Source organism: Orussus abietinus, unplaced genomic scaffold (assembly GCF_000612105.2).
Source record: "Orussus abietinus isolate OABI.00-Male unplaced genomic scaffold, Oabi_2.0 scaffold192, whole genome shotgun sequence".
In the NCBI taxonomy this organism is placed as follows: domain Eukaryota; kingdom Metazoa; phylum Arthropoda; class Insecta; order Hymenoptera; family Orussidae; genus Orussus; species Orussus abietinus.
This window is the reverse complement of record NW_019394461.1, coordinates 87,407-99,469: the sequence shown is the minus strand read 5'-3', so window position 1 is coordinate 99,469 and position 12,063 is coordinate 87,407. Positions and strand designations below refer to the sequence as shown.

Below are 12,063 nucleotides of genomic sequence, written 5' to 3'. Positions count from 1 at the left end.
TTTTTAATTGCAAAATTAAAGGTTACTGATGTAATGACCTGAGCGCTCCTAGCGGAAAATTAGGGAACTTTATCCTACGTGACTGAAACATTTCCTACCGACGTAAATGACCTAAAATGGATTTAATTCTGCAATTAAGGTACGTAAAGCGAAACGATAATTGATAATATACAGAATGTGATGTTTTTAAGGTGATAAACACTAACAGACGATAATTATTAATTGCAAAATTGAATCGAGGCGCTCCCGGCACTAGATCGAAAAAAAAATCGTCGTATTTTTATTTAATTCAACATTTGGCATGATATATCCTGATTTAACAGAAAGCAAACTTTAAAACAAGGAAAGATAGATAATGTTAACACATTGTAAAACCTGCAAATTAAGAACTTTAAAAAAAAAAAAGCGAGTTATTTAACTCAGCACAGAAATTGTTACTAACGATCGCTGATTTCTTCTATATTCATAAAATAATCTCACTAAATAAATGATATAGTAAATTGGATGTATACCCATATTTAGCAACAAACTTTTGTAGGAATAAAATTCTAAATTATTTAATGGAATAATGTCCAAGGTGTAAGGAACATTTCTCATTTATTGGCAAATACGAATTATGCCATATGTAGTGCACTACGATAAGAAAAAATACGAGTGAACGTCGAATACATATATATATATACATATAAATACAGTAACAGAGACGTACATGTACGGCTTATCCTCTTCTTTTTTTTTTTCATTTTTGTATTTAAATTAAAAAGAAAACGCGAACGAGCGTTCCCTCTCCTCTTTACGCAATTGTTTAAAAAACGGCTAGTGTCTCGTCCCACTGTAAAATACATTGGCTAAACTCGTACCAACTGCATAAATAAATTCCCACCCCCTCGCGTCGGTTTTCAGTGTGTAGAAACCTACACAAATTCGCAATATTGCGAAATCTCATTGGTCAACATTTTAAAGTCATATGCGAAACTGTTAAGGTGATATGAAAGGCGCCGAGGAATTTAATCGACGTAGACAAAATAATATTCATCTATACCCTTTTTGGTGGGAACGCCATTTTGGATACTCAAGTGGTAACTTAAGATGGCGCGTCCCGTTACCGACATTTATCTTTATGTTTAAGTCTTTTACAGTCTACGTTGAGAATTATACGAACTGAAGCGTTCCTTATGTCATTTCGGTAAAGTAATGATGAAGAGATCGACATAAAACTGTCGAAATCCCGGGATTTCATTATTCTAACGACTGTTTAGGACCAGCGTCGCCATCTGTGACGTTTAGCTGCAACTAAATTTTTCCTCTAGAAACAAGCGCGACAAAGTGAGGATGGAAACTATAAGGAAGATCCTGACACCCATGAAATTTCAAGGTCTTAAAAATTTGTTTATAGACATTTTCAACATTTTTTATAAAAAGTGAGATGAAATCATGAGTGCCAGGACCGACATTTATATTTATGTTTAAGTCTTTTACAGTCTACGTTGAGAATTATACGAACTGAAGCGTTCCATATGTCATTTTGGTAAAGTAATGATGAAAAGATCGACATAAAACTGTCGAAATCCCCGGAATTCATTATTCTAACGACTGTTTAGGACAAGCGTCGCCATCTGTGACGTTTCGCTGTAACTAAATTTTTCCTCTAAAAACCCGCGTTATCCCCTAGACGAGTCAACATTCTCTTGCAATCCTTGGCGAAAGTATTTTCCATATTTTTCATTGCATATTTTAAAGAGAAAATTTAGTTGCCATTGGAATCACAGATGGCGCAGGGTGTCCATCTGCAGTCAATTAGTGCTTCAGGAACCATGAATCCAGGGGATTTCTGGAGTTTTACTTCGATTTCTTTATAATTATTGTACGGAAACTCATATGGAGTATGCCATTTAGTACAATACCCGATATAATTCGACACAGCTGCCGATATAAATACCAACGTCGGCAACGTAGGTATTAAAAGGATCTTTTTTTACCGACGTCGATGAAATTTCTCGACGTCTTTCACTTCACCTTAACTTCGCATGCGAAAGTTGATCGAATGAAATTAATAATCAGGTCCCTGGGGCTAAATTCTCGAGTTCACGCGAATTTCATTCCCATGAAAAATTCAACATTAAATTTCATTAGTCAAGATTTCAAAGTCGCACTCGAAATTGTAAACTCTTCATGCGAAAGTTGATCGAGTGAACTCGAGGGTCGGGTCCCAGGGTTGACGGAAATTTCGCGTTTTTTAACGTTTCCTTCGTTTCTCGGTGACTAGCTCCCGTCAGACAAAGACTTTCGGGGCCTTCCCTAGGTTTTCTTCCAGGAGTAGTACATCTCCAGAGGTCGGTTTACACGCCAGAATTTGTCGTTCACTTGTCGAAGGGTCTGCGAGCCACTTAGTACCACCAACTGGCCTGGAGATGGTGCGATGTAGATACAAAAGTTCAGCAGCCTGTCCGACTCCGAAAGCTCTGTGTCCAGGTCTAACGTCAGTCGCATCGCTAGGTATTTGCTGAGGTGATCGACTGTGGACAGGAATAAATATTTACATTAATTTACAATATGAATATGGTAACCACATTGTAAGATTCAGGGTTTCGTAGAACGCTCAGTGGTTTAAGGTTAAGTGAAATCCCCTTCAAATCAGTCGATTCGAATACAACACTTTTTTTTAAGGATATTAGACCAAACTGTCCGAAACTTTGACACATAAGAATTGTTTGACGGACGCTAGCCTCGACAAATAAAGTTCTTCGGTTAAGAATTAATATAAAATGTTTTGAAGCGTACTTAGATAATTAAGAAATTGTAAATAAAATCAAAAACGTCTTCCTCCGTCTCGTCATAAGATGTTAATACATCTTCAATCTAATCTATGTTTTCCTCACGTTTGTGCAGTTTTTAAGTTATGTTAAAATGTTTTTAGGTTAGGTTAAAATCAAAACCGTCTTCCTCACTCTCGTCATAAGATGTTAATACATCTTCAATCTAATCTATGGTTTCCTCACGTTTGTGCAGTTTTTAGGTTAAAGTTTGATTAACCGAAGCTAAACGATCTAATTTGGCCGGTTAATTTAAACGGCGGTTGATGGAAATTAACCCGCCGTTAATACGTACGGAACGTGCAACTCGTAACCAAGGATTAGCTTTATGAATGTATAAAACACATAAAAATCTAACATTTAATGTTAGATTTTCTAGCAAGAGTCGCTAGTGTTACTGTCAGATTACTTAGCAAGGACATTTGAGGTTAGAATTTTCCAGAAAGACTCATAGAGTGGGAAATTCATGCTACGTCGTAGCCCTAGTGTCTCTGTTTCTGGCTCGGTTACCTGTCGCATTGGCAGTAGTCTTGATATATCGAATGCTATTCTCCTTCAGTGCTTTTATCAGCGAGTTATCGCCAGCCATCTCCGTGGGATGTGGTTTGAAGACTAACTCTATCTCGTTCAACATCAATGGCTCGCTGGGTCCTTCGCCTTCGGTGTCCACCATTGAATCGCCTCCTCCAGTCTCCGCTTCTGCACTCGACGAGTCATTCTCCGAGTTCTGCAGACTCTTCTGTCGTTTCGGAGGTTTCGGAATCTGATTAGCAGGATTCGGCGAAGGAGTTGTCGAGTTGCGAGACGTGGTAGCTAAAGAATTAACGACTGACTTAATCACTTGTTACACAATATTAATTATTTAGAGCATAATTTATGTAAAAATTTACAACCCGAGAATTTTGGGAGCTTAAAAATGTTGATAAAGTCAGAAACTGCGAGACGAGAGCAATGTTCACCAATTTTAACAGAATTGTTCATCGATCGATATCATTCTTAATAATAATTGTAATTTTTGTGTATAATAAGTGTAATTTTTTCCACCATTCGAGAATATACGAGCTACGATCTGAAAATTCCCATTTTGTATTTTGCTCATCGTCTGTGCAGCATTGTAATACAAGTTGATAAAACCGTTTAACATTTAAAAGTATTCTAAGTAATTGACAAAAAATACTTACCAGAGACAGCAGGACTGCTGGCGGGCTGTGAGCTATTGGCGGAAGTCTGAGAATTTGCAGAGTTATTCGCACTGGCAGCTCCGCTGTTGTTAAGTGGTCCCGTAGCACTCTGCGAGGAGTCGCTCTGGTTGGCAGAATTCGCCGGAGGGTTCGGCGTAGTCGGAGCACTGGGATTTGGTGTGTTGTTATAAGACGTAGCATTGCTGGCATTCTCCGACTCGTTTGCATTTTTCCTGGACCGCTGTGGCCGGTTCTGGCTCTGCAGTTTAATGCCCTCGGTAATAGAATTCACTAAAGCGGCTTGAGAGTGAGATTTATTAAGCTTTGCTAAAACTCGTTCCTGATGCGCTTCGTACTCGTCTCGACTTGGATATATCTTGGATATCAACAAGTCGAAGTTTGGATCCGGTCTCAAGGAGCGCTTTGAAACTAATTTTTTCCTACACGTTGGGCACTCCTGTAAATAAATGAAAAATCATGTAACAAGAATATATAAGGGTGATAATATCAAAATTACTCTCCAAGAATAGGAATAAACATTAGTTGTATCGCCTCCGAAATTCAGGCTTCACATTATTGACTCCATTTTACGTTAATCAGATGATCCGTTTACCTCAAAGTAACAATAAAAACCCATCGAACCTTCTAACGATCCGAAATCCTCTTATAAACACTAAAATTGCTCGTCATTCAAGAGACGATTACGTTGTCTCTGTCATACCCAATGTAAATATATATCTCCAATAAAAGACATTTCTCTCCCTAAAACTCTTCATTTCTGTCTAAATTATAAATATCTCAGTTATAAACTCCCTAAATCCTCAACCGAACCCCCAATTAGCGATAAAAACAAACATTCAAGGTTATGTCTCTCCGATGCACCAAGAACGAATCCCTTCTGCTCCGATAACTATCAACCACCACTATATAACTTCTTAACCTTAAAATGCATGACAAGAAACAACAGAGTGTTCCGGTGGTCCAAAATCATTAAAAACTCAACCTATCATAACCAGTCGATACATTTATCAACGCCAGTGGCGCCATAAATGCGATAAATATCGCGGAAAAATATATTATCTGCATAAAAACAAACATTCAAGGTTATGTCTCTCCGATGCCCCAAACACAAATCCCTTCTGCTTCGATAACTATCAACTATCACTGTATCACCTCCTAACCTCAAAATACACCATGAAAGACCACTGAGAGTGCTCCGGTGATTCAAAATCATTAAAAACTTAACCTATCATAACCAATCGAGCCATTCATCAAAGACATCGGAGGCATCGAAAGCGTCAATTGTTGAAACCTGTTGTTTAACGGATGGATTAATCAAGGTAAGGTTAGGTTTATCATGCGATAAGAGTAGTTACAGAGGAAACTATAGAATAAACGCCACCTTGTTGCCGCTTCTTAGGGCAGTGATAATGCAGTCAGAGCAGAAGCGGTGTAGACACTCCTTCGTGGTCATTGTTTTCTTCAGCATGTCCAAGCAAATCGGACACATGAGCTCGCTGTGGAGGCTCCTAGGGCTGACGGCGATCTCCGTGTTGTCGGTGATCGCATCTTGGGGCGTCCTGTGTAACTCGTACAGCGATAATTCCCAGGTTTTGTTCAGGCCAACCTGCTCGGCCGACGCCATTATCGGCTGTGATCAGCCGCGACTCTCTGAACTTGGCCGAATATCGACGCGTGAAGTATGCGCGGTAGCGGCGACTGCAGTGCGCGCGGACGACGGCGGCGGCGAGGGGAACTAGTCGCGCTTCGACCGCGAAAGTTCGAATTTTGGAAACGCTCAGGGCGTTTATTAGGTTTTTTTTCACAAGAGCGCTCACGTGAGTTTATTCGCCGAATTACGTATTCGTTATATGAAAGAACGAGATCACTAGCACTTTCGGTCTAGTAATTTTGCAAATAAAGGTACATACCTTGTAAATCGAAAATTGTTGAGAGGTAGGGGGTTATAGGTAGGAAAGGTGGAAAGATGGAAAACTGTTAAAAGCAAAGAAGAGGACTCGAGTCTGTCTATATTTTTTAAATATGTATTACATTCATATTTACATGTATTATAATTAGAAGTTCTACGATGTAATTTTCTTATCGTGTCATGTAAGCATGAATTATTTAACAGTTTTTAATGTTTAATGATGCAATATAACCTCGCAATAACAAAAACTAACCTGTAGATAGTAGTAAATTCTCTTTCTTCTAACGAAAATGGGTCCGAGGCATCACGTAATTCCCTTCTTCTTTTAATGAGGTTATTATTACGTCCCCGACTACGATTGTTACCAAAAATCAAAACACCCACCCAGTGAACACTGTTATATAACTGTTGGGTAAATGTTACGTTTTTGAAACTAACATGTAATGTAGTATAAAAGTAACATGGAAGTTAGATGTTAGTTATTATTTCCCACTCGGTAAGGTAACATGTTATGTAACATGTTATATTAATGTTATAATTTTAGTTACCTTAAAATAATAGTAGTTTCATACATTTAATAAAAAAAAAAAAAAATAGCGCAATTTTATCAAAAATTATACCTCTTGCGCACAAGTTTTTTGAGTTTAGGAAATTTGGTACAGTTTCACACCAAAAATACATCATACTACATATACATTTACATACGTTGTTTGTATTAAAGCGCAGCTCAAAATTTTTCATCGAGCTTTTAACAGTATAAACCTAAAAATAATTAAAAATAATTACCTCTCGCGCACAAATTTCTCGTGTTTCAGGAAATTCGGTAGAGTTTCGCACCAAGAATATATTATATTACATATCCATTTACATACTTTGTATTAACGCGCAGCTCAAAATCTTTAATCGAGAGACATTCAACTTCACGTTGGGGACGAAAATTGCACGGTTTGAGGTTAGGTGCGTGGAAGTGCTTATTATGCAAGCGATCGCGTTAGGAGACGAAGATGACGGCGATTCCAGGTAGCGCTGGACTTGTGGATTGATCTTGAAGCGCTATTTATGGAACGTCTTCTGGGAAGTCCACGGCATATTGCGTCTGGTCGAGCTCCCCTGTCGTATAAGGACCATCTGCGGATGCAATTTGCTTTCGCCAAAACCTCTCTGGGGAAGAGGGAGAGAAGAACGACCCCTCGGGGAGGACACGTGCCGAAGAAATGTATCGGGTTCCCGGAACGGAAATTTCATTCTCCTATTCTGTGCCTCCACTTCCGAAAAACAAAATTCCAGGTTATGTTCGCAACCGTTCTTTCGGTTACTATACAATGCGGTGGGACAAAAATCGAAGAAATGACCGATGAAAAGATTTCTCGGTTGTCCATGTGAGACCCCGTTCTCCTTTATTAACGATTCTGCTTTCTATTTATTTTTTTTTAGGTTAGGTTCCTTCAGCGTTTCTCACGGTGCACGGAATAACCGGCGATTTTTAATGGCGTCCACTAGACGCAGTCGGTTACACTGGAAGTGATATAACGAATTTTGCTGATTACGATTAGGTAAATATTTATATCTGTCCTAAGAGGATACTGACCATTATACTACCGAGGAAATTATTAATAAATATGACGAACATTGTAATGTAATTAATTGGTAATATCACCTGGGTGCAGAAAAAGACTTTATATTATTAGAGATCCCATTCTAATTGTAAGTAATTCAGAGTCATGCCACTTGATAATAAGATCCGTGCATGTTTAGCCAACATTTCAGGAGATTGAAAAATTGCACTTTACGTAATTCAGGAGAATTACTTACATTGCTAGAACCTGATCTTCAATCTCGAATCTTGGAACTGTTTCTGCTCCCAATATTTGCTTTCTGAGTGCAGCTGGATTTTTTTAAGAATCCTGTTAAGGTGAAGTGAAACCCCCTTCCAATCAGTCGATTCGAATACAACACTTTTTTTTAAGGGTATTAGACCAAACTGTCCGAAACTTTGACACATCACTCCTGGCCATCCAAAAATTGTCCTGACACGTTCAAAGTTTGGATTTTTTGAAAAAATTGTTTAACTCAGCCCAGACCAGAACCAAAATGGCGTCGAGCTCTCATATTTCGATCAATATACAATTATCGAAGGTTCTGATATGAGAAACGAAAGGGTCAGGACAATTTGACGACAATTTAGAACACTCTGATAATCGATAAACTCGCATTTGAACGGGATAAAGGCAAAAAAAGTGTTGTATGCGCTTCTATGCCAAAACGATGGGAATACGAGGTCTCGGAGTGAACATTTAATTGACCTGGAAATCACAGATGGCGCAAGGGGTCCCTCTGCAGTCAATTAGGGCCCCAGAAAGCACGAATCCAGATGATTTCTGGAGTTTTACTTGGATTTCTTGATATTTATTGTACGAAAACGACAGGTGGAGTATGCCATTTGGTACAATACCCAATATAATTCGACCCAGCTGTCGATATAAAAACCAACGTCGGCAACGTAAGCATTTAGATAAATCTTCTTTATCGACGTCGATCAAGTTCCTCGACGTGTTTCACTTCACCTTAATGTTCTCCAGCGCGAGTCGGGGACCAAGATGGCGGTCCTCGTTCGCGGAAACTCAACGAGGCAGACAATGCCTGGGGTAGTGCACCGACGACCTACGCGAGCACTTAGTTAAGATTACGGTGTGCTACCCCGTGTCATTAGCGTTACTAATGCAATCTACTACTCCCAACGTCTGCCTATCTTTCAATTATACTTACGCAGGTGGTCATTACGAGTGGCGGTGCTTCCAGTCGCGCCATTATCATTTGTCTGCGTGTTATCGTACGTTCCCGCGGAACGTGGCCAACTACGTAATGCTCGCATATTATACGCTCACGGGCACGCGAAAATTCCCCATGCAACGTCAATCACGAAATCGCCTTTCAGAGAACGTTTGAAAATTAATACGAAGTCTTTCGAACGTTTCAGTAACGTTCAAACAATGTAGATTTCTTTAAGGTGATATGAAAGAGTCATTCTGTGTATCTCGTAACGCTAAAATATTTTTAAACTTTACTGCAAATTGGGTGCACCGAATTATTTAGAATCTCAACATTTAATTATAAAGGTTTTAATTAAGGTCGTGAATCTCACGAAATTTCATTTTTTAAATAAAAACATGGTCTGATTCTTAATGAAAATTCCCCATGCAACGTCAATCACGAAATCGCCTTTCAGGGAACGTTTAAAAATTAATACGAAGTCTTTCGAACGTTTCAGTAACGTTCAAACAATGTAGATTTCTTTAAGGTGATATGAAAGAGTCATTCTGTGTATCTCGTAACGCTAAAATATTTTTAAACTTTACTGCAAATTGGGTGCACCGAATTATTTAGAATCTCAACATTTAATTATAAAGGTTTTAATTAAGGTCGTGAATCTCACGAAATTTCATTTTTTAAATAAAAACATGGTCTGATTAATGTCGATAATTTTCAATGCAATATCAATCATGAAATCGCCTTTTCAGGGAACGTTTGAAAATTAATACGAAGTCTTTCGAACGTTTCAGTAACGTTCAAACAATGTAGATTTCATTAAGGTGATATGAAAGGGTCATTCTATGTTTCTCGAAACGTTAAAATATTTTTAAACTTTACTCCAAATTGGGTACACATAATAATTTCAAACCTCAACACTTAATTATGAAGGTTTTAATGAAGGTCTTGAATCTCACGAAATTTCATATTTTGTATCAATTTCAAACGAACGTCGGCAACGTAGGCATTTAGAAAAATCTTCTTTATCGACGTCGATCAAGTTCACTTCACCTTAAGGATCAGATTTTCGGAACAAATCGCAATATTGTCCCGTTCGATCGGGAAGCGACGAGTGGCTCCTCTCGCGACCATTTTCTGCGGTTTCTTTCGGCCGAACGAGAGAAGAAGAAAGGACTGGATGCGGTCGAGGAGATCGCAGGAAACGGGAAAGGACCTCCTACGGTTTCCACGTAAACAATTAGAGTATTTAGTCACTGTGCTGTCCGGCGAACGAGCTCTCCCCCTTTCCGCACATCGCGACAATTCACGGTCCCCAAGATTCGCCAACAATGGCCAGGAAACGGTTTTCTTAAGGTGATATGAAAGTGTGATACATAAGAAAAAGCGAAAATATTTATAAAACTTTTCTCCAACTGGGCGCACCGAATTATCCGAAACATTAACACGTGATTATGGAGGCCCTAAGGAATAACGCCCTTGTAAATTGAGAGGCAGGAAAGGCGGGAAGATGGAAAGCCGTTAAAAGTAAAGAAGAGGCCTCGAGTCTATCTATATCTTTTAAATACGTATGACATTCATATTTACATGTACTATAATTAGAAGTTCAACGATATAATTTTCTTATCGTGTCATGTAAGCATGAATTATTTAACAGTTTCCAATGTTTAATAATGTAATATAACCTCGCAATAACAAAAACTAACCTGTATATCCTAGTAAATTCTCTTTCTCCTAACGAAAATGGGTCCGAGGCATCACGTAATTCCCTTCTTCTTCTAATAAGGTTATCATTACGTCCCCGAATACGATCGTTGGCAAAAATCAAAACACCCAGGAGGTTTTCCATTTTGAATTTCGGTGTCACGATCCGTGGAAGATGGCGATCACGGCGCTTATTTTTCTATCTTTTCTTGTATGCTTCCCCATTTCGCTTAAAAATTTGTGCCGAGCCATTTCATACGAATGGTCTCGCATTTTCACCACAAAAAACGTTCCGTAATACCGTGTGCTCCTCATTTTTCACATTTTCGCATAATTTGCTTTACGTAATAGACCCTCTGATCTTGATGTATTTCTTCACTTCTACGAAGCCGACCGAGGCGCCGCGCAGTGTCGCCATCTCGCGGCGCCGCGGCGAAGCTCGTAGCGGCAGAGACGCCCGACGCGAAGTGTGGCGTCCGGCGAGGAGGCGACGAGGTGCGGATTTCGCGTGCCGGAAGCAGCCCCGGGGCCCCAAGTCGCCGAGGTCGGTCGAGGCGCGACACCGTGACCCTTGGACATCCGGGAGCGGCCAGTGAATGCATCCGCGAGCGGAAACGACGCCCCAGGAGGTCCGATGGACGCGAAGCAGCGCTCCTGCTTGTTCGCCGCGACGCGACACGACCCTCTCGGCGGGGACGAGCGAGGTGAGTCGCAAGAGCCTCCAACCAGGGTTAGGTAGACATAATACGTCATGTAATATATGTGGTTTTCTACGTGTATATTACAACGTATAATATGTCATGTAATATATGTGGTTTTGTACGTGTATATTACAAGGTGTAATACGTCATGTAATATATGTGGCTTTCTACGTGTATATTACAAGGTATAATACATCATGTAATATATGTGGTTTTCTATGTGTATATTACAAGGTATAATACGTCATGTAATATATGTGATTTTCTACGTGTATAACACAACGTATAATACGTGGTTTTTTTATGTGTATATTACAACGTATCATACATGGTTTTCTACGTGTATATTACGACGTACAATACGTCATGTAATGTATATGGTTTTGTATATTACAACGTATCATACGTGGTTTTATACATGTATATTACAAGCGAAGTGAAACACATCGAGGAACTTGATCGATGTCGGTAAAAAGGACTTTTATAAATACCTACGTTGCCGACGTTCGTACTTATATTCACAGCTGTGTGGAATTATATTGAGTACTGTACTAAATGGCATACTCCACCTGTCGTTTTCGTACAATAATTATAAAGAAATCCAAGTAAAACTCCAGAAATCCTCTGGATTCATGGTTTCTGAGGCCCTAATTGACTGCAGAGGAACAACCTGCGCCATCTGTGATTTCCAGGTCAACTAAATTTTCTCTCCGAGACCTCGTATTCCCATCGTTTTAGCATAGAAGCGCATGCAACACTTTTTTTGCCTTTATCCCGTTCAAATGCGAATTTATCGATTACCAGAGTGTTCTAAATTGTCGGACAATTGTCCTGACCCTTTCGTTTCTCATATTAGAGCCTTCAGTAATTGTATATTGATCGAAATATGAGAGCTCGACGCCATCTTGGTTCTGGCCTGAGCTAAATTAAAGAATTTGTTTAAAAAAAATAGAAATTTTGAAAGTGTC

General features: G+C 39.3%; 2 protein-coding genes across 2 annotated transcripts in view; one reads left to right on the top strand and one right to left on the bottom strand.

Moving 5' to 3' along the window:
- Nucleotides 1-1,988: 1,988 nt before the first annotated feature.
- On the bottom strand, nucleotides 1,989-5,639 carry LOC105695946 (E3 ubiquitin-protein ligase RING1). Its single transcript, XM_012418021.1, has 4 exons — nucleotides 5,397-5,639; nucleotides 3,995-4,451; nucleotides 3,324-3,626; nucleotides 1,989-2,516 (listed from the first exon to the last, which is right to left on the bottom strand). Exons 1-4 carry the CDS (start codon nucleotides 5,637-5,639, stop codon nucleotides 2,299-2,301), a joined length of 1,221 nt encoding a protein of 406 aa, XP_012273444.1. The 3' UTR covers nucleotides 1,989-2,298.
- Nucleotides 5,640-10,873: 5,234 nt separating this feature from the next.
- The window catches only part of LOC105695960, a 48,701-nt gene continuing 47,511 nt past the window's right edge, over nucleotides 10,874-12,063 (top strand). Inside the window, exon 1 of the mRNA XM_012418040.1 lies at nucleotides 10,874-11,098. Within this exon, the coding sequence (XP_012273463.1) occupies nucleotides 11,029-11,098 (70 nt within the window). The 5' untranslated portion in view covers nucleotides 10,874-11,028. The remainder of the gene's footprint in view (nucleotides 11,099-12,063) is intronic.